This window comes from Artibeus jamaicensis, unplaced genomic scaffold (genome assembly GCF_021234435.1).
Source record: "Artibeus jamaicensis isolate MK-2021 breed Jamaican fruit bat unplaced genomic scaffold, CSHL_Jam_final scaffold_612, whole genome shotgun sequence".
Lineage (NCBI taxonomy): Eukaryota > Metazoa > Chordata > Mammalia > Chiroptera > Phyllostomidae > Artibeus > Artibeus jamaicensis.
The window spans coordinates 13036788-13059963 of NW_026522049.1; the positions used below are offsets into that span (position 1 = coordinate 13036788).

Here is a 23176-nt window from a genome sequence, read left to right on the forward strand (position 1 = left end):
TAAAAGGAGCCCCCAAAACATTTGACTTTCTTGAGGGCCCTGCACCTCCTCTCAATTTCAGCTGACCGAGACTTTTGGCATAATAAACATGCCACCTCTGACTTTTGTCACGCGTCCTTATGAAAGCCTCGCTCATGCTGAGTCGCCAGCCCTCTGACCCCTCGGGCTTTTGCAGCTGCCCCCGCCTTTCCCAGGGTGACCACCGCCAGTGTGGCCCGTCCCGCCTGCTCTGCTGGTCCCCGGCCTGGCCCACACTGCACCTTCCCGTACGGGCAGGGTCTCTGACTGCAGCCGGCCTCTCAGTGGCGCAGCCTCTCCAACTAGTTGGCTCCCTTCCTGACCTGCTCTACCCATTGGCTTTCCAAGTTTCCAGTCTTCTTGACTCCCCAAACCAGACACACTATGGAAACATGCCTACAAAACTAAGAACTCACCTTGCCCCTGTTAGGATGGCTACTCTAAGAGAAAAACCAGGTGATCACAGGGCTGATGAGGACGTGAGGAAATGACCCTGTGTGCGGTGGGCAGGAACAACACGGGGCGGCCGCCGTGGGATACAGCAGGTTCTTCAAAAAGTGAAACACACAGTTGACCTAGGACCCGGCAGTCGTACTTTGGAGCTTACACTCGGAGAACTGAAAGCAGAGTCTCTTAAGAGCTATGCGCACACCCACGGCCGTGGCGACATCATTCAGAACAGCTGAGACACGGAAGCAGCCCAAGCAGCCCAAGTATCAGGATGAATGGATGAGCCCAAGTGCAACACACACCCAATAGTGGGTTACTCGGCCCTAAAAAGGAAGGGAACTCTGACCCAGGCTGTGGCGTGAATGAACCTGAGGGACGACAGGTTAAGTGACATAAGCCAAATACTGTAGGATTTCACTTCTACGAAGTGGAAGTCAAAACCAGAGGTGGGGAGGACCTTGGTGGCCGCGGGGGGCTGGCGAGAGGGGTGACCAGGCGGGGAGAGAGGAAGGGGCGGTTTCGGTGTGAGAGACGGGAGCTGCGCGGGAGCCGCTGCAGCTGCACGGCCACGTGCTGGGCCTCACGTGGCTGAAGCGTGCACTCGAAAGTGACCAAGGTGGTACATTTTATGTGCGTCTCCCCAAAAAAACGTAAAAACAAAAGGTTACACAGACACACACACTTTAGAAATGCATTTTGAATCCCTTCTTGGAAATTCTCGTGTACAGCAGCATTTTAAAGATTTCCACTACTCTGGGGAAAGAACCCTGCCACGGGCCCCACCCCACTCAGCCACCAAACCCCCTTTACAAGCAGCACCGGGTGTAATCTCCACGGGACAGAACCAGCGGTACGGCAGCTCTGGCCCCCTCCACTGAGAAGACCCCCACCCCCATCCTCACCTACCAGCACATCTGATGTCCTCATCTCCTGGTTTCACAGGTCAGGGGTCTTTGTTCTTCACGAGCAGCCCTGCTCCTGTGCTCCTCAACCCCAACCTCTCCTGCCTTGAAACCCTTCACTAGCCGCCTCTCCTTGGAGCTTAAGCTTCTTAAATTCTCACAACTAACCACTGAAGTCTTACCTACTTCATTTCCTGAATATTCTTCTTACACCCAGACAGCCTTATTGTCAAGTGCCACTCCGCCTCGTCCCTGGGCAAAGAAAGCTCTTGGGACCGAAGAGCCAAGGCCCCAGGCTTCCAATGGCACATGTGCCCCGGCAATCCTGTTCCCCCGCTGCCAACGTGACTACAGACACGTGCCTAACCAGACACGCAGCTGCAAACCCTCTCCTGACTCCTGAAGACTCTAAGACACAGGCCAGGCTCCACACAGAGGACACGAGGCCCCTATCCTTTCTGCCCGGTCACAGCTCCTTCACTTCCAGCCTTTCAGTCAGTCTCTGATCCCAAACCCTCAGCTGCCTCCCAAGACTTACCATGATGCTTCAGAACTCTGCTCAGGCTTCTGCCTAGAGCAGCGCAGCCCTCACTTCCAGTGGCCCGGCCCCCAGTCACACATCTCGTTGAACTCGGCCTTCCCTGGCCACCCCACCTCCCCTGCACCCTGGTCCTCCTTTATGTCCCCCCTGCGCCTTTGCATCCTTCTACCACAAGGACCTAGATGAGCAGCTTCTGTGCCTGTCCCACTGGGCAGACTGGAAGTGTCTGCAGGTCAGGAACAAATTCTGGTGCATCTCTGTACCCACAACACACTTCACAGATAACTGTTACACTCAAATCTCTCCCACCACTGCTAGGTGAGCAAAAAGACGCAAGAATCCAGGAGTGTGCCATTGTCTGCTGAGGAGAAATCTATGATGTGCTACCAGGGCTTAGAGGTACTTATTTGGCAGGAAAAAGAGAAGATAATAGTTCTATCCCCCGACTTATTTTTTAAGGCATTACTCTCTTTTAACTGAGAATTACTGCCAAATAATGTGGCACCATTTAAAGGAATCTAGGGCAACTTGAAATACACCGGAGCCCCGACCCAGTCACACTTACATTCGGCTAGATTCAATGTCGTCAGACTGAGGTTCTCCTGGTGATCTGCAAAAGGCAATTGAGCAAAGGTAAGTAAAATATTCCACACTCCAAAACAGGGGCAGAGGTCATCTGGGAAGACACATTTGAAAACAAGAGTTCATCCCTAACAGTTTTAAAAGTCATGTGAGAAGAAGCAGTCAGACCAGACTGCCACGCAGCCCATGGATTTGGAAGTGCTGGACCAATAAAAACCTCAGTGCATTTTTTTGTTAAGGAAAGAAAACTGTAAGCACTATATTTAGATACCAACATACAAACCAGTATAATTATTCACAAAGTCAAATATTTATAATAAAAAGAGACGACTATAAAACTTTCTACAACCAAGTGTTGGTTAACTACAACATCCAAGGTGTTGGCGGGTGCCCACAGCCCCGAACTCTGCATCAGCCTCAGCGGGCCGCTGCCTGCATGCCACACGAATGATCCAGCCCTGCAGGCACCAGCTGGGCGGAGCAACTCAGGCAGACGCGTCGGGCACACAGGCCTGAAATATTTATTACCTGGGCCTTTGCAGAAAAAGCCTGCCTTCCTCTGCTCTAGCTAAATCCAATCGAACCCTCATAGCCTCGGTAACTTTTGAGACACCTGAGTCAGACTTGCAGCCTGACCCTGACTGACGTGGTTTGGCCAGGAAGTGAGCTGGCCCTGGACACACGTGCAGGACGTGTGCCGTCCAGGGCGCTGGAAGTCCGCTGTGGACAACTGGGCATCAGCATCAGAGACCAACAGTCGCCAGTTATTTTCTGCTGCTCTTTGACATTCTGCTGCGATCTCAGGTAGAAATGGTCAGAATCCTACGACAGTAAAAGCCTTTTCTTTCATTTTGGTCATGACCCAATCTGGCCTATCTCTCTAACGCCACTGAAGAAATCAAGTCCTGTTACCTTACTCACGTTTATAAACAGCGTCCGTCAGTGCACAGTGCGGTGGTGAACCTACAGAATATGCTGACGTGTAAACACTCTCAACTGTCTGAAGTGCATAAAGTATCTTTTAAAGGTCACAAGTTAAAATGTTCACAGTGACATTACAAAAACGTGACCTGTAAATTTCTCAGACTCGAGACACCAAATTTTGAACAATTTCAACAGAAGAATCTGCAAATTTTTCAACGGAGCCACCAGCAAAAGAAAAAAAGTATTTTGCACATTTCTTATCGTTCAAAACCTCAACTGTTTGCCAGACTTTCAAAATCACCCCTCACTGCAGGCCAGAGTCCAGGGAAAAAGCGGGGGGTGGGGGGATGTGCTCCAGCAGCTGAAGTCCTGACTCTGGATCTTCTCTGCGGCGCATCGACATTTTCAGTCTCACACAGAATTACATCAGGACTAAGGACCAGGCCTGCTGGAGATGGCAGTGACACGGCAGTGACACAAATGTAAAAATTTCACTCTGCCCTCTCCCCCAGGGAGCAAGCAAATCACCTTCGAGATACACCCGCCCCACCTGCTCGTGGGTGAGAACCCAGACCGCTTCCACACCTGCGCCTCTCGGAGGTTCAGCTCAGGAGAGCTAAACCTGAGGGCAACCCCATGTGCTGGCTGACTCATGTTTGACAGCACGACCCTCCAGCCATCAGCTGTCGTACTGCAAGAGCAGGCAGGGCAGGCGGGCAAAACAAAAAATAACCCTGCTGGCACTAAGGGAAGAGAGGCAGATTAGAAGCTTTCAAACACATAAGCGGCAAAACTTTCAGAATTAACAAGGGAAGAGGAACGGGGGGAATGAGGACAGGAAAATTAAAACACTCCTGCAACAAGGTCAAGATACAAGCAAGAAATGAGCAACTATGAGTCTTAGAAGCACAGGGCGCAAGTGCCGCCAAGCTGGGCTTCTGCAGCGGGACAGAGGCCAGCGCGTCACACAGCAGTAACTACAGGCCCCTGCCCAGCTCCGGGGCCTGCACGGGGGACCGTGAAGCACTGGCATCGAAACTCCTACAACCCTTGTAAACACGCTGGATGATCATGGACTGTTACCAGGTTAGAGCAAGTAATTTAAACCAATTCAGTGTAAAAATAAAAATAAAAAGTTGAAAGATTAATATCCTGAAACAGATCTATTCTAGGTCGAATACACGTGGTTAACACAGTTGTTTTTACTCAAAATGGACATTGTCGTTCACTTGAGTGAAAAGTGAACATCCACGGAACAAGGAGAAAGTTTCTCGCAGAGGAGGCAGAACAGAACACAGCTGAACCAGTCTCTAGTCATTTCACTCACAGCGTATGGAGCATTCTAGCATTCTAAACAGCCCAAAGCTGGGATTCCCAGCTCTCAAATCGGTGAAGCATCTCACAGTTAGGAGACTTTATGCTCTCCTGCCAGGTTTTTGGAAGTAAAGATCTACCATGTGCTGGTAATTTCACCAGATTCAGGAGAGATGATCCCAGGAAAAACAAACCACGGACTCAGGTCAACACACAGTTTGTCAGAATCACAAATCAGAGACAAAATTTTAAAATTAACCAATCTCAAGTGCCATTAGAAAAGAAAGCCGGGCAGGTCTCAGTGTTAGGCCTCGGCTCCGACGGCAGAGCGTGGGCCCCAGAGACCCCCGCCGTGCGTTGCAGCGGGAGCCCCAGAGTCGGAGGGAGGCTCAGCCCTCCACGCCAGCTCTCCAGGAGGGAGACGCACACTCACTTTAACCCACTTGTCAAAACCTCCAGAAACGTTCAGTTAAAACCCTCACCATGCAAACGGCACACTTTAAAATGCATACTAAAAACTTTTTCATAGTTGTTACAGTGTTCATAGTAAAACGTTTACTGAAATTTTTGGGAATGGTTTTCCCGTTCATTCACAGACAGGTCTGGGGGGCGGAGGGAAGCATGCAACAGTGTAGAGGGGAGACTAAATAGAGAAGCCAATCAACCCTCTAGGCCTCTGCTCCAAGCAGGGTTCCCACCAACTATACATTTCCTCTGCTTGCTTACAGCATGGAGTTCACTTAACAGACCGCCTCTTCAGAATGTGAAATAACATTCAAAAATTACCTTTTACAAGCTGTGGCCATTCGTTGACATCAGGGTGATCACAGCTCTGAGTCACTGATTAGAACAGGTTGTCACACCGGTCCAGCTGCAAACTTGGTCTGAGCGTAGATTTAACAACTCTAATAAATTAAACAAATCTTTGGTTAGAACAGTTTAATACATAAACCTGACACACTGTTCAAAAGGTCATTGACAAAGCTTCGAATGAGGGTTCAATGCAACATTCATCTGAAGAGTTGTTACAAAAATTCTTTACAGATTATCTTCCAGAATCTTTTCTCAAATGATCTCTTCCCCTGAGAAAATGTGGTTATAATCTCGGTCACTTTTACAGAGTGGCGCCATTTACACAGCCTTCTGGTCAACAGCATCTTGTTTGCATCTCATGGCCTTAGGCCCACTGCTGACCAAGGCAAACACTGCAGCAAGATTTCAAAAACCAGGTAAGTAAGCACCTCAGAGTGATGAGCTGACTTGCCCAAGATTTCAGAATCAGTGGTGATGCTAGGACTCAGCCCAGATCTATCGACTTCCCATAGAGGGTCAGAGTGTGCTGGTCTGTTCGGCTTCGCTACACCGAGTGGCATCGTTTAAACATGTGTGGATGAGTGGAGACTGAGAATATGGACTGGGACCCCACGAATGTAGCACTATTTAAATGGGGCTGACAGTCATGCGGTTTTCCAGGTAGCCAAATGCTTCACAGAATAGCGATGTACCTACATACACGCACAAGGGCACCGAAGCCTAGCCCTACTTCCAATACTTCAGTGGAATCATCTAACATGAAAATGTGCTCAACTCTCTCTCAGCCATAAATCCACGACAACACAGTCTCGTGAGAAATGGCCGACTACGAAAACACTTCCCCCTCCCTAACCTAAGCATCTTCGCGTCCCCTTGCTTGGCCTTAGCTGAACTTCCCTGACTGCCCTGGCTCGAATTTACCCATCTCAATCACACGGCAGCTCTGCAGACACGCCTCCAAGCTATCCAGTATCAAGAGTGTGTTCCAAGCAGCCGTGCCTCCCCTGACGATGTCTCTACCCCGCTGCACACCCAGGACAAATCTGAAACACCAGCTGAGGAAGATGGGGAAATGAGGGAGGAGAAAGGACCCTTGGCAGTTAACACCGTCAAAGGGACAAGTGTGGGCGGTGGTCCCCACTTGGAACCCAGGCCCACTCGGAGGCAGCAAGGTTTCGGAGAATGCCTTTGCAAGGCTGGTGCCCGAACCTCTGCAGCTTGTACGCAGCTCGGGCTTGGAATCCAGATGAGGACTGACCTTGGTACACAGAGGTGACTGTAGGGACTCCAATAAATGGGACACGCAATCCTCCCTGGAAATCAGTCTCCCAGATGTTCATCTCATAGCTACCTGTCTCCTGATAAGAACCTAGAACATTCTTGAAATCCTATGGGGAAGAGGCAATGCTCCCCCTGAAATGAATAATGGTCCCCCTGAAATGAACAATGCTCCCTCTTGGGTTCTCAAGAAGATGGACAATGGGTTTGGATTTATTTTTTTAAATATATTTTATTGATTATGCCATTACAATTGTTCTATTTCCCTCCACCCTGCACACCCCTCCCCCACCATTCCCCCCTTTAGTTTATGACCACGTGTCTCAAATTCTTTAGATTCTATATTTCCCATACTATTCTTGCCCTCCCCCCATCTATTTTCTACCTACCGTCTATGCTACTTATTCTCTGTACCTTCTCCCCCCTTCTCCTCCTCCCACTCCCCTGTTGCTAACCTTCCACGTGATCTTCATTTCTATGGTTCCGCTTCTGATCTAGCTGTCCTCTTAGTTTGCTTTTGTTTTAGGTGTGGTTCTTAATAACTGTGAATTTGCTGTCCTTTCACAGGCAAGAAGGGGCTGGAAAGAAGTATTGGAAGTCATGAAATCCAAAGACCTCCATCCAAGATTACTCTATCCAGCAAAGCTTTCATTTAGAATGGAAGGACAGATAAAGTGCTTCTCAGATAAGGTCAAGTTCAAGGAGTTCATCATCACCAAGCCCTTATTATATGCAATGTTAAAGGATTTGGATTCAGAAGGCTCAAACAAGGCTAACTTTCCAATCTGCAGACATAAAAATGAGAAAGTCAAAATAACTTTTGATTAACCATGGTGCATGAATTCATTCAAGAGCCCCATGTTCTTGGAAAGTGACGGGGTCGAGCCCGCCCTGCCAGCCCCCCCTTTCCAGGAGGTCAGCGCCCACCAGCTTGCACACAGGCACCAGCACCAGTCTGGATGCCGGTCCCCGATGGGTCACTCCTTCGATGGGAAACCTTGGGCAAGTCATTTAATCTCTCGGAGCCTCTTTTTCCGCAAAAGGCCAAGCACTGAGGTAGCAGCAGGATCTGTTTCAGAGGGCTGTCATGAAGACAGACAAACTGACAGATGGGAGGTTCGGAACAGGGCCGGGCACACAGTGAGATCTCAGCAAATGGAAGCTATTTTTAACTCCCTGCCAAAGAGCCCAACCTGCCTCCTTGACCTTGTTTGGCATATTAACTTACTTCTCACCACACACTGACTGCCCCTAAATTCTTCCCCAGGCCCAGGTGGGCCCCTCGCACAGGCTACCTGGTGGCACGGTGACTCAGCGCCTAGCACCGTGCTTTAAAAATGGCAGGCACCCCAATTTGCTGAACACATTTGCCATCACTCTAACCATGACATTAAGATACACAGGCAATGTTTAATTCGAAACAAACAAAAACACAGATACATACCATATTTCGCCAAACTTCTAAGGAGCTGGTAGAGTCTAAAATCAGGATCTTACAGAGTTTCAACCTAAAATATAAAACACCTCACTCAATTTTTATATAGACAGCTGGAGAAACTTCCAAAGAAAATCTTTTTCTATATTATGAGAGCAAATTCATTTTTGGTAGTACTTATGAACATCAAAACACACTCCCATCAAGAGACAGGGCCCCGAAGGCTGCTGCAGGGGCCCGAGGCCAGCCGGCCCTCCTTCTCACCCTCACCCGGCATTCAGCGCAGGCCACTTCAGGGCCCCTCCCTCCCCCCATGAGGGCCGAATGCACATGCAGACTGTCTGACTGCACGCCTCTCACTCCGGCCCGCAGAGACCCACAGCACTTCTGCTTTCCACACGACTCCACACACTGAGCATCTGCTACGTCAGGCACACACACAAGCACCTGTCTGTCCTCAACCTGCCCTGGACACACCCTTTGACCTCCAAGTGGTGGGTCTCAGGTTGTTGTATCAGAGAAAATGCTTTAAAAGAATGTAAAACAGTGCAACCTGGTACATTATAGGGCCTAGCGATATGGTAGCAATTATTGTTTCTTAAATCAGATAGTGGATGAAAAGTTAACTTCTCAAAAAACGCATTCTGAAAATCCAAGTGTGCGCCCAAGTACACACCGTGCTTCTCAACCCATGCGCACAATCGGAGCGTTGCTCAGTGGAAGCGGGACCTCGGCCTGCTTCCTGCTCTCACATGTCAAGAGACCAAGTCCAGGAGACCCGCCCAACATCCCACAGGCTGACGGCAGACGATGGACACACATGTGCGGCTGGTGCTTGAAAACGGGGACTTAACTACACAGGTCTGCTTGTACACATTTATTCTTTCTAATAAATACTGCATTGTGCTTTCTCCGCTCTGTGACCGCCTTGATAACACTCTTTCCCACAGCTTACTCTACGTAGGAATAAAGGGCATCATCTGCAGGGTCTGGCAGAAGAGCGCCTGCTCGTGTGGTGGGCAGAGTAATAACATGGGTGTAACAATGTATGGTTTTAATTTGAACGTTTCACCTAAAATGTCCTAGGGTGTGCTGGAGTGTGATACTCTTATGCTACAGAATGACATGCTTATGGTTCTGTAATTAAACAGTCTGTAACCAACAGGGGTTTACTTGTGCCGGAACCTGCACCTACCATACAAAACGTGTGCCCATCGACTGCTATCAGTAAGGCTGCAGCCAACAGGTGGCCCCTCCCTTGTGGCCACCGGCCAGGTCTCCACCAGCCAGGTCCCCACCTCGAGGCCTCGTAGCCCACCCTCAATGACCCCCCTGTGAGATCTCATCCATCCCCACAGCCTCTCGGTCTGTAACTTCTCAGACACCTCCTTTACGCCTTGACCTCTCCAGTCAAAAGCCTGCTACTCCCCACTGCCAGTGGTGCACGTCCACCTGGACGAGCATCTAAAACCAAACTTGAGCCCTAGCTGGCGTGGCTCAGTGGACTGAGCGCCAGCCTGGGAACCAAAGGGCTGCGGTTCAATCCCCAGTCAGGGCACATGCCTGGGTTGTGGGCCAGGTTCCCAGTTGGGGGCACATGAGAGGCAACCACACATTGATGTTTTTCTCCCTCTTTCTCCCTCCCTAAAAATAAATAAAATCTTTAAAAAGAAATAAAAACAAACTGGATTATTGCCCATAAAATGCACTCCATCCCAAATGCACACAACCTTGCCGTCGCCCTGGTCACACGTGGACAAACTGGTGCTGTTCCTCCCCACCCCCGCCCCCTGCATTTTCATTCAGCCTGACCACCAGGCGGCTGGCACTTGTTAACCTTCACGTTCCTCGCAGCCATTCGGCCAACAACTGTCCACTGGCTAAAACTAACTGTGTATCAGCCGTACCTCAATAAGAAAATGCCGACTGGATTTTGAGTGCCTGCGAAGTGGCTGGAGACATAGTGGCAAAGCAAGCAGACATACTCTCCAGTCCACATGAGGGGACCGGGCACCAAGAATACAAACCTCAGCAAATAAGGCAACCACGGCGCACCGCTCAGTGCTGTCCCCCAGCAACATGGGCTGTGTGTCCAGAGTTCCAACTCAGACTGGGGGAAGGGGACAGACATTCTTCAGAAGTGACACAGAACTGAGCCCTGAGGCATGGGCGAGATTTATCAGGCGCACTCAGACAACCCCTGTGAGGGACGGGGCAGTGGCACCCTCCGTCCACAGCTGCCTGAGCAGAGAAATAGTCCCGTTCTGCAGCCGAGGCTCCCTCGTGTTCCCAGGACAGCATGCTGCTCGCCAAGTCTCCTGAGGAAAGCCCCCCAGTACTCCAACACCGCCCCCAATTCTCCCTTCATTGGCTTTTAGCTGCTTCCAAAACAAAGCCAAACAACCCAAACATTTCAGACGAAACCAGACACAATGTGGCCCAAACCCACCCATCCAGCCTCTGCTCTCCCAGGCTAGATGGAGCTTCAGAGAGCACACGGACCATGCTTCTCTCAATCTCCAGTGCGAGAGAGCACTCCCAGAGTAAACCTCTCACACAGAGGCGCTTTCTGAGGCCCTCCAACCAGCAAGCACAGGTTAAGGTTCGGACTCTAAAGGCCGTACCCGAATGCTACCAACTCTCTGAGGTGCCCCTTGCCTCCTTCTGCCCCGCGGACCCTTGGCGCTTCCCCAGGTCCCTGCTGCCAGTGTCCTCACCTCTGCTGCTACACTCACCATCCCAAACACTGTGAGGTGGCCGTCACTCTGGGCTAAAATTGCTCCGCGCCTTCCCAGTGTCCCCAGGATCGATCTCAGACTCCACACAGCGCAGGCCTGGGCTACCACATGACACTGTGGCCCAGGCGGTGGGGGAGGGGGGCCAGTGATGGCACTGGGTCACAGCGAGCACAGCCCAGCAGAGCTACCTGTAGCTCTGGCTCCGGCGCTTTCCCTTCTCAGGACTTCACAGATATGCTCCGCCCCCCTTGGCCAACCTCCACCTCACCTGTGTACGTCAGCAACGCCCCACTGGTCCTACAGGCTAGATCCCACAGGGTCACGGAGCTCTTCTGCAAATGGCCAATGCCTTCTTTGGTCTTACCATATATTCCTGACACCATAACAGTGTGTTAACTTCTACCCCAGACACATTCCTCCAGGCCTTGAAGAACAGCTAGGTATGCACGCTGGTCAGGGCCTCTGGCTGTGCGCTGACGGACGGCAGGCCGGTAGGGCCCATCCTATCCTCACTGTTCTTTGCATGGTAAAGGGAGCATGTTTTCTCGACCCAGTGCTCAGAGGGGACCGGGGGTCCCTCAGTGCCCCCCTCAGAGTGAGGAGAAGGGGCAGATGCTGGGCCACTCGGCGGAGCACTGATGGAGGGCCCGGCCTTTGCAGGAGCTGCACGCCTTCCACTGCAGCCCTCTCTGGACACACCCTAACACGGCCTAGAGGGGACCCAGCTAACCGACCTGAAGTCCCGCAGCTGGCAGATAAAACAAGGTCTGACACTAACAGATAACAAAATCCAGCCAGCAATTATGAAATATGCAAACGGGAAAACAGGACCCACAACCAACAGAAAAAACCAACTGATGAACCCTGAAGTGAGAGACCTGACGGAATCTCAAATAACTATCACAGACAGCTATGCTCAAGGACTCGAAGAAACAGTAAATAAAGAGTAAAACAAATCCATTGGAACTTCGAACTACACAAACTAGAATACGAAAAGTCTTTGACGCTGCAGGGAAAAAAGAAGTGAAATAGAAGACAGAGCAGAATGGAGCACAGAAAGACAAAAGACTAGAGGCAGGCAAACCCAGGTGACGACGCGGAGTGGCGAGTGTGCGGAGTGGTCTCCCACATGCAACCGCAGCCCCGAGGACAGACGGGGCCCGACAGGGCCCTGCCCGGGAGAGCTGTGACTGTCTGAATCACAGGGAAAGAAACAACGGTTGAGACTTCCCAAATCTGAAGCAAACTCACAGATGAGAGAGGGGGACAGAGCATAAGAGACAATGAGAGCCAGCGAGCAAGCGACAGAGAGAAAGAGAAGGGAGGGAGGGGAAGGAAGGAAAGAGGGAAGAAAGTAAGTGAAGGAGAAAGGGAGAGAGGGAGGAAGTCAAAAAACCCTTATTAGGCTAATCACAAAACCAGTGATAAAAGAAAATCCTTTCTGAAAGGCCCCGGAGAAAGGCTACATACTGGGAAAGAAAAATAAGTACAACCACAGACTTTTCCTCAGAAGCAAATGCTGAAAGAAAAACCTGGCAGCCTAGACTCACCTATGAAGCAGTAATTCCCTCACACCAGGGTGGCCGACCACCACCTCCTACCACAGCAACACTGGGGAGGCCGACACCCGAGCACTGGTGGTAGGAGGCTGAAAGGAAACAAGGATTTGGGAGAAAGATCTGGAAATGCATTACCGCTATCCCCAACCCAATAATCATGAGCCTGGCTATTTACCTGAGAGGAAACAAGTCCTACACACTCGCAAAAGACATCCACACCACCGTTCCCTGCGGCTTCACTCTGGACAGCAGACAGTGAGGAACTGACCACTGCCCCAGTGTCGGACAGGGTGCAGTGCAGGCTCCTCCTGACTGCTGACCTCAGACACATGGGCACCTCCCACCTTCCATTCCCGCCCACCACCCTCCCCCCAAAAGCGGCCCCCACAGGCCCACAGACTGGCTCTCTCCCCTCCTTCCCTCCTGTACCCAAGACGCCACCTCAGGGAGGTTTTCTCTGGCTGCCCTAAACGTTGCACTCATTCCCTCCACCCCCAAAACTTCAACGTCCCACTTACTTATTTTTCTGCTTAAAGGCACTATAAGATGCATTTTACCTAACTTGTATACAATCTCTCTTTCCCCACTGAATACCGGCCCACGACGACAGGAGTGTCGGTGGGTTTGAGCGCTGCTGTGTCCACTAGCACCTGGAAAAAATGCTTGTGACACAGCAGGCGCTCGCCACACACTCGCCACGCCAGTGAGGCAGGCGCATGTGGGCCATCCACACAGAAGCCTTCAGCAACACGCTAAGAGAAAAACAAGTTGTACAAGTTCAGTGAAAAAAATCTATGCACAAGAAATGAAGTTAGAAAATGAAATTTAGTAAACAACCCCATTAGCAATTAATGTTAAAAAGAATAAAATTCTTAGGACTATATTATATTAATTTTGAATAAAAATGTAAGACATATAAATTGAAAACTATGAAACAAAAGAAAAATTAAAGTGCAAATAAATGGAAGGAACCCCATGTCCATTGATCAAAAGACATAAATTAAGGTAGCAATACTTGCAGCTAGATCTACCAATTCAACACGAATTTCAATCAAAATGCCAGCTGCCCTTTTTGCAGAAATTAAAAACTGCTGGCTCTCCATGAGTACAAGACTCAGGCCCGAGCCGCCACACCACACCCTAAACTCTGACTTTGGGAGGTGAACACACGGCGCAATCCACAGGTGACGGGCTCCCTTGACACTTGTACAATTTTATTAACCAATGCAACCCAATGAATTCAACAAAAGTATCTACTTAAAAAATAAAAGGGACAAACAAAAAAAGCTTTGGCAGGGAAGCAGACAAGTCAGAACGCTCACACCTTGCTGACAAGATATGTAAAGCAGTAACAGTGCAGTGACTTTGGAAGAGGGGGGCGGCCCCTCACAATGGCCAACATGGCCACCCCGGACCCAGCAGCCCCCCTCCTAGTGTGCACACCCGCAAGAGGACTGAAGACACGGGTGCATGTCCACACAGAAGCTTATATATGAATGAGTATGACAACATAATTAATAATAAGCAAAAACGGGAAATAATTCAAATAGTCACCAACTGATGACTGAGTAAGCAGCTGTGTATATTTATATAATGTAACATTACTCAGTCATTCAAGTAAAAGGAACCATACACAAAGGAACGTGTATTTTATGACTCCATTCATAAGAAATGTGTAGAACAGGCAAATCCATAGAAAAAGGAAGACTGTCAGGGGCTGGAAGACAGGACAACTGGAGGAGGTATGAGGCTTTCTTTGGGGGATGATGAAAATGTTCTAAAATTAGACAGTGGTGATGGTATAGAACCGAATATGCTGAAGTCCACTGACCTGTACACTTTAAAACGGTGGACTGTATGGTATGTGCATTACATTGCGATAAAGTTGGAAACTGTAAAGAATGTATGGCATGATTTTTTGAACCCCACCCCAAAAGGAAAAAAGCTCTATTTATCTGTATTTCTACAGATACTCTGTTGATCTGGTTTGCTGGGCATTTTATGTTTTCCTAGACATAATTTACTAACTGTTAAGTGTTAGAACGGCATAAAGAAAACTTTTATTGCTTTTTACACTTCAAAAATATCCACTTATTTATTTTCTATAGTTCCTCACTTTCAAAAATAATTAATTCTACACACCAGTATTTGAGAGTGACTTGGTGGGGAGGGTACTCACCACAAAATACAAGGGACTCTCTGAGGGAGATAGGAGAGTGTTGGAATGCCTGGTTTCACGAAGTAGGGGACCCGCCTAACTGCACTGACAGCTGAGGCCGAGCTGGCCCATCCGGGTCACATGGTCACACACACACACACACACACACACACACACACACACACGAGAGCTTTGTGGTCACAAGCACTGTGCACGAAGAGAACTGAACTCTCTGGAGTGACCCTTGGCCCGCCCTCCCCTCCCCACCTGTGTGGGGTGACCACATCCAAATAAAGTAACTCTGAGCAACTGCACAAGGCCGACGGGTGAACTGCTAACACTGAAATGCCACCTCTCCCCGGCGGCGCCGAGTGCACTGAAGCGCTCTGCTATGTGGCTTGGGGGTTCTCATCTGAGAGAGTCTTCTGAGCGCTGAGCTCAAGCGACATCTACCGAGAGCCTTTAGAAATTCCAAGTTACCAGAATTCTTTCAGTTTCCCGGCTTTAATGATAAATCACTTATTCTGGTCAACAACTCCAGAAGCAAATGTGTCCCACCGTCCCCAGAATTTATTATTATGAACTTGTCCTCTAATTTGTGCTCACTTCTATATAGTGCCCAACCCCAGGCAAACTCTCAGCTATGTCCTGATACTACTGAAAATTACGGAAACTCGTCAGCCCACGGCAGACACCCCAAAGCAGTCCTGAACTGACTAGGCAGCAACTCACTCCCCCAGCACATACAAGTACCTGGAACTGCGAGAGACAGCAAGACAGACAGGCAGGCAGCAAGGGTCTACAACTGTTCTCACAGCATCTTCGATCCAGGGGTAAGTAAATGATCTCATTTCAGCTGAGGTAAGTAATGCGTCCACTTTCCAACCGAGGCCCATCTGTGTTTAAGTTCATCCTCCCCACTGTTCCTCTAGCCCAAAAGAGGGAAGAGAAATGTTCCGAGGGAGGGGACTCCTTACTGCATTAAAACGAAACTGTGAGACTTTACTTTTCACTTGAAGATAATGTGAAATAGAGTACACTGGACAATAATTACACTTAAATATACAATAATTTGAAATGCTGAAATCTAGTTTTGCATATATAACACACTAAAGTCAGCTCAGTTTTTCTATTATAATACTTAAGTGTTCTCATTTCAACACTGAGGTCAGCTTTTTCTTATTTTTACTTATATGTTCTTAAATTTTTTATTTACTTATTTTTAGGGAGGGGGAGGGAGAAAAAAATAAACATCAATGTGTGGTTGCCTCTCGCGCCCCCTACTGGGGACCTGGCCCACAACCGAGGCCTATGCCCTGACTGGAAATAGAAACCAGCAACCCTTTGGTTTGCAGGCCGGTGCTCAATCCATTTAGCCACCAGCCAGGGCTCAAGGTCAGTTTTTAAGAAGCACTCCCAGTCTATCAAGCAGGGTATCCCCACCTTGGCTACCAAACTCAGTCCATTTAATTCTGTTTTCCCTGTTCTTTAAACATGTTTGACGTGTGGCCCAGCCCACTCAGGTTGTTATAACAAGACCCCACCGACTGGGTGGCTTGTAAACCACAGAGACTTAGTCCTCATGGTTCTGAGGCTGGAAGCCCAGGATCAAGGTGTCTGCAGCTTTGGTGTCCGGTAAGGGCAGTGTTTCAACATATGAATTTTGAGAGGCCTTGAACATTCAGCCTGCAGCAATATGTTACAGACATAGCTACATGTATAAGAAAGTAAATATGAAAGCAGCAACTTAAATAATTAGAAAAACTTTTTATTTCTTAGAAGACCTAAGTCTGGATTATCTTTAACAGTGTAGTTTCTATCACCAATATGGACTATGACAAGAGTGTCAGCTCACTTCAGAAAACCATGATAAAAGGCAAATGTTACCCAATTCTCCCAGTGTGGAACAGGATGTATCAATTAGTATACGTGTCGCATACCACGGGTGCCCCAAATGTATCTTTTCAATTCCCTAAATAAAAGCGGTAGATAAATCCTTACTTCTGGTACACTGGAAGGTTATCAATACTGACACGTACACAAACACGCAGGTATGATAAATAAATTCCTAAGAAAAAAGTCCTAAGATAAGGAACAGGCTGGACAAAATCCACATTTTCTCCTGTGACCCACACACACAGAAAACACTGGGGCATTTCATTCTTTCCCTTCCAAAGCAGCAGATGAGGCCTGGCATCTGATAAGAGAGAGGAAAGTATTTGCTGGCAGCTGGGAGAAACTCCTGTCGCGGTATCTGCGGAACTCGAGGAGCCATCTCAGAGGAAAGGAGCATTGGTTCCAGAGGGAGTGAAAGAGCACGAGGAAGCGACAAAACCTGTCCCTACTGAAGGGTGCGTTCGTGGTCGTTACTTATTCTCTGAATTGTCCGAATTTTTACTTAAGGCGAAGTTTGGAATTGATTCTTCATCACAAGGAATTTTTTACAATAAATGAGCCCAATTGGTGGCCACAGTCCACAAGGGCAATCCCAAGGCCGCCTCTCACCTTCCAGAGGAAGGCTACTCAGCCAGAAGTCTCTCAGAGGCTTGAAATGCACGAGCCGTCCCTCTCGACTCAAGGAGACCTAAGTCACCACTCAAAGGAACAGTTCCGGCAGCACCTTCATGGGGTTCCCAACAATGTGATGTGTATGAAAAGCAACATGGTGGGTTACTGAGAGTACACACAATGGGCACGTTAAGAAGTAAGGAAGAGCTATAAGCCTGCATCTCACAAAGAGGTCAAAAAAAACTTTCATGTTTCATTTTCGCATATCATAAAGGGATCTATCTCTGCTTGATTAACCTTGAATGGTCTGGAAGGTACAGAGGACCAACTCCTGGAACACAGAGAGCGGTCGAGAGTCCCCAGTCACACCAGCAGGCACGCTGGCCAGCCCAGTTCCCCTGGGCAGGCTGGACCCTCCCGTGCGGCAGTGCTCCGGGCTCACACGCTGCCTGCAGGCTTCTGTGTGCAGTTCCGGGGCTGACCTGAATCAGCAAAGCCCTACACACGGTTCTCCTCTGTGATCCACATGTGATGTCTCCTATGAGGTTCCAGCAGACTTCCCACAACGGGGCTTCTGATTCTCCTCACAGATTCTGCATCGCCAAACCTCTCTTCCCTTCCGGTCAACCTTATGATTCACTCGCCACTTAACAAATTAACAGGAGAGGTCAAAGTAAAGCAAATCACAGAAGGGATCTGACTCTGGATGACTAACACTGAATAATGCATCACCAACCACTGACATCTACTGTTTATGTCAAATGTAGTTACCAAGTTTAAAGTGAAATCATACATGAAATAGTTCCCCAAATACTCTTCTACGAAAAGGTAAAAAATGTTAATGGAAAAAGCTTGACAATGCACCAAGGTTCCAATCCTCCATCTGCCGTTAACCAACTTTACTCAGGCAAATCACTAACTTAGTTTTAACCAATTTTTCCCCCCAAAACAACCACATCTGAAAGCCATAATCCTCTGAAACAGACAAAGCGAGCCACCCCACTGCATGACAGAGGAGCAGAATGAAGGCTGGGAAGGCTGAACGGCCTGCTCACCACCAGCAGGAAGCCACAGAGGAAGAAGGATGGAGCCCCATCTTCTGACGCCTCCACTTTCATGGCTCTCAGTGGCTTTTGTTCACTGAACCTGTTAAGACTGAGGCACTTAAAATTTCATATATAATCTTAAAGAGTTCAGTCACACGGCTTAGAATCCAACAGTGATAACTGTCAGCTAAATCTCACAAGCAAATAGCAGTATACAAAAAAAAAGTACTAGCTTTATTTCCTTCTCAGATAGGCTTTAACCAGATAATCGTCTTGACTTTTCCTCCGTAATGATATGTACTTGTTAGAGATTTCCTAGATCACAGCACTGTGACATTTCTGACATTAAACAAGAATGAAAGCTGGCAAAGCAATTCATTAGGTACTTATTAATAAGGAACTTCATTTAAAATCCATTCATATAGCATCCTTAAGTGTTTCAAAGTCCTCATGTTTTGGACATAAGTTCACAGATGAACACTCTTTCTATTTACTGCAATTCTACTTCCTCTCCTGGATTGGAAAAGAAAGCCCCATTTCCTGCACCGATTGTTATGGTCAGAAGAGGTCCACCAATGGCATCTTGGGACGGCCGCTTTCTCTCACACATGTGGCAAACATGGATGGCCGAGAGCATGGCTGTACACGCTGGCTCCAAGCCTGTGCCCTCTGCGTGCAGGGCCCTCAACAGGAGTCCCCAGACACAGCCTGCGGTTCTGGCCCGGCCAGCTGGGCGACTTCAGGAAAACCATCCTGAAGTTCTGCACTTCGATTTCCACATGCGTAAAAGGAATGGAGTAACTGACCTCAAGGACAGGCCTACTCACATTCAGAAGTTCTATGAATCTCTGATCAAAAGACAGCATAATCACTGAACCTCAAAAAAATATCAGCATAGGAATAGGCAACTGTCCGGTTTATCTTTAATTTTACACACACACTATGTACCAGACACTGGGTGGTGGACTGGGGCCGAGACACTAAGGTATGAAGTCTCTGGCATGTGCCCGACAGCTGCATAAAGAAAGGGGCCCAACAGCCTCCACAGCACAGCAGCTGGGGGCAGGAGGTTTGGGGTCCAGAGCATGGCAGGGCTGGGGAGAATGAGGCCCCCTTTTGTGACAGGGCTTCACGAAAAAATGGCACTAGGTGAAGACAGTCACTAGAAACTTCCATAAGGCAGAGACATGATCCTTGTGTCTGCGGCCCCTACCTCAGCTCACAGTGCGCACCTAATAAATGTTGTTTGACCGTTACTGATGTACTGGTAACCGAAGAATCATCCGTATTCTGCTAACAAACACACCATCTTGTAAACACTAGGTGTCCTTGCCCTTAAAGAATTTGTTCAGGGCTGGTCTGAAAGAAGACAATGGGAGGGTAATACGTTACAACCCGCTGCATAGAGGGCGCTTTGAGATCATTCAGGAAACCTGGGCAGGAAACTTAAAGGATGGTAATGCTCATTAAGTGCCTCTGTGTTGGGCACTTTACATACTTTACTCTTCAAAACGGAATTCCTTTCACCATCCCATTTTACAGGAGACAAAACTGCAGCGCAGCAAGACTGAATAACTTCTCAAGGGGCAAAAACTAGAGTAAGGGCAGAATTAAAAGCAGTGTCTAATTCCAAAGCTATTTCCACTCCACATACCATCATGCCTTTCATTCTTACATTTTATCTTTACACCTGCAGTCGGGGCTAGCAAAATCAGCCAAAACTGCTGTCCAGAATCATCACGAAACAAGCATCTAGCTTTACCCAAGTATTTTACCTGAATAAAAATCACTTGTGAAAATGTCTTAACAAAAGAATCAGCAAACTAATTTTGAACAGCTGCATATGTGATGTTCCTACATTATACAAGCACAAGGCTAAATGAAACTGCAACACGAATGAAGAACATAAGCAGCAGTCCTTTCGGAAATGGACATCAGTAAATATCATTTCCAGTGCTGGGGCTGAGGAATCCAGCTATGATCCATAGTTTTGGGTTATTCCACTGACTGTATAGTGAGAGAAACAGCAAATTAGTATTTGTTTGAGAGGACAGAAGATATTTTTGGAGGGGAGGGAGGAATGGTAGTTTAAAAATGAGTTTTAAGAAATACAACTAATTAAATATTACAGGTCAAAGACACGGTACGTGCCCGATCAATCTTGTTAAAGGGACTGGACCAGTGGGGCCAGAATGTGTCTTCCTCACACTTCTGACGCCTAGGTTCTCTCACTTAAGAAGTTACTTTTTAAGCCATCAAAAACAAAAGGCTTACAAAACCTGTGCAAAGGGATCAGACACTAATTTGTATCACAATTTGTATAAAGTTACACTCCCCAGTGCCCAGAGAATGTGTCCATATTAACTAGCAAACCAATGCCAGTTAGCAAATATTGACACAGTAGGATCAGCTTACTTTAGATCCTAATTTTGCAAATAGTCATTATTCCCTGCACCTGCTTATTTTTGTTTTGTGGTGATTACAGGTGTCTTAAAGGGCTTCTAGATATCCTTTGGGTTTATCAGCACCATTAATATTGCATTCATTTCATTAAAAATGTGGCAAGTAGCTCAGATTTACAAGCAGGATCTAATTCCAGAGTTACTTCCATTATACCCATGAAAAAACTTTATTTTTTCTCCCTAAATTCTCAACTTTTTGACTCAGTCTATGAAATAATCCCGTCAGGAAGCGTACTTACTTCTCATCCTGTTTATCCAATTCCTTCAACAATTTACTGGGTGTCTAGTGTCTGAAACCTAACTTTTAAAGAGCTGTACATGTAAACTTTAGGTCCTTTCCGTCTCAAGCCTTTTTCCTTCTCCCCCAAAATTCTGTAGGAATTTGCTGGTTCTCTCAACCCTGAAAGCAGCACAACGACTCAAAACTATGGATCGTATTCCCACTACTTCATCACGGAGGATAACTTTGAAATGCAAATACACGCTATGAGTTTACATTTTCACCAGCACCCTAGCCACTTAGTAAGTGTAATCCCAAACAAACTCTGTAACGATTCCATTTCAGCACGCCCATAGGACCTTTCAAAAAATTCAGAGACTCAATTCTCTTTCGAGGATTCCAAGCTTAATCAGAGTCTGTATTACACTATCTTTAACAATGTTACGGACGAAAGCATTTGCCACATTCATTCCTAACTCGACCAACAAAACCCTGCACCCCACGACGAAGAGAGAGTCCTTTCATGTTCTCAACTGAATATGAGGGGGCGGGGGCGGGGGGGAGAGACAGGCGCCCCGTTTGCAGACTTGCACCGACCAGAGCCTCCGGCCAGCCCCAGAGCACACGCTTCCTTTCAGAACCTGCGAGTAACCTGCGAACACAGCCCTGGGCTTCCATTAACACTTCGTCTGCGCTCCCTCTCCACCAGTCACGCCCTAAACCTCAACCCACCCCGGACCCCGTCTAAACATTTCTCCACCAACCCCGCCAACCACCGAGAGCGAGAGGGCCTTCCCGGGCTGGGCCCAGGCCCGGCCCGCGACCGCGGCTCCGCGAAAGGCCACCGCGGCTCTCGCACGCACTCCCGCCCGCCCCCAGGCCCGCTCGCGTCTCCCGGCGCCCCAGTCCTCCCGCCGGCGCACAGCAGCACTGACAGTTACGGCGGCAGCAGCCGCGGCCACCAGGGCCTGCTGCTGGCACCGGCCCCTCCACCCCACGCGCCCCCAACACGCGCCCCGGAGCTAGGGGCGCCCCTGCCCTCGCTGGAGCCAGCCCCGCGGGCCGCTTGGGCGACGGTGGGGCCCCAAGGAGCTGCCACCCGGCGTTCCCAGCCCAGGGCCGGGCTTCGGCCACACCGACCTGTCGTCGCCCCCGCGCCTGGGCTGCGGCCCTCGCAGCAGCGGCCGCCTCACTGGTCGTCGTCGCCCTCGCCCGCCGCCTCCGCCCGCCACCGCCTCGTTCCCTTTCGCTGCCGCCACCGCCGGCGCTCATGCGGGACCCGCGCTTCTTTCTCCGGGGACCGAGGCCGGGGAAGGGGACGCCGGGGCCGCAGAACACCCCGAGCTTGCCGCCAGCCGCCGCTCCGACGCTGCCAGTCCACACCGGGGGGCTGCGGGGCCCGCCTGGCCGCGGCTTGCCTGCGAGCTGCTCCGAGCGCGGCCCCGAGGAGGAGCCGAGGGAGGCGCCGCCGCCCGCGGCCGTGAGCGCCGGGTCGGCAGAGGTGACGCACAAGCGGGGGTGGCGGAGTGCGCGCGGGAGAGGAGGGCGGTGTGTCGAGCTTCCGGCCAAAGGGGATTCAGGTTCTGTCGTCTCCTGCAGTCACCCCGAGCCCAGTGCCACCATCTTGGGAAAAACGCGGATCTCGCGACCGCGGCGAAAGCCGGGAGGATTGGAGGGGCGGGCCGAGTATCCCGGCAGGCAGCGCGCGCCACGGGTCTGGCTACGACTCAGGGCGGGGACCGAGGACGCAGCGCTCGACCCCGCCCCCCCCCGTGCAGTCCCGCCCCCTACCCCAGATGCCGTCGTCGCCAGCGCAGGGGGCGTTGGGAAGGGGAAGTGGCTCGCGGCTCCCGGAGTCCCACCAGGGTCGGTCGCCATCTTGATGCCGGGAGGAGGGAGCAGTACTTCCCGAGAGCCGCTACTGTCCGTCGCCCGACAGAAAGAAGGGATCGCGCCCCGGAAACCCCCTGGAGTCCCCGGGAGTGTCGGAGAGCCCTCCCGCTCTGCCCAGCGGAGGACAGTGCCGGAATGTGGTCGCTCCCCATTTTGTTGGGGGACGAATTGGTTTGAAAGTGTGCCGAGGGGGCCTTGGGTGGCCCGCAACTCGCAGAGTCCCCCGAACGTTAGGTCTCCGAACCCCACCCTTTCTCTGCTGCCTAAGGAAGCAGGGCAGAGGCAGCCCGAAAGCGCAGGCCTGGTTACGGGGGACCAAGGTCATCTGCCGAGGC

At 49.7% G+C, this 23176-nt stretch overlaps 1 protein-coding gene across 1 annotated transcript in view; it reads right to left on the reverse strand.

Moving 5' to 3' along the window:
- Positions 1 to 22630, reverse strand: part of UBE3A (ubiquitin protein ligase E3A) — a 64443-nt gene extending 41813 nt beyond the window's left edge. The window contains exons 1-4 of the mRNA XM_053658843.1: positions 22089 to 22630; positions 8267 to 8330; positions 5518 to 5636; positions 2477 to 2521 (exon numbers count right to left, since the gene is read on the reverse strand). Coding sequence (XP_053514818.1) covers positions 2477 to 2521; positions 5518 to 5537 — 65 coding nt within the window. The 5' untranslated portion in view covers positions 5538 to 5636; positions 8267 to 8330; positions 22089 to 22630. The remainder of the gene's footprint in view (positions 1 to 2476; positions 2522 to 5517; positions 5637 to 8266; positions 8331 to 22088) is intronic.
- Positions 22631 to 23176: the final 546 nt, after the last annotated feature.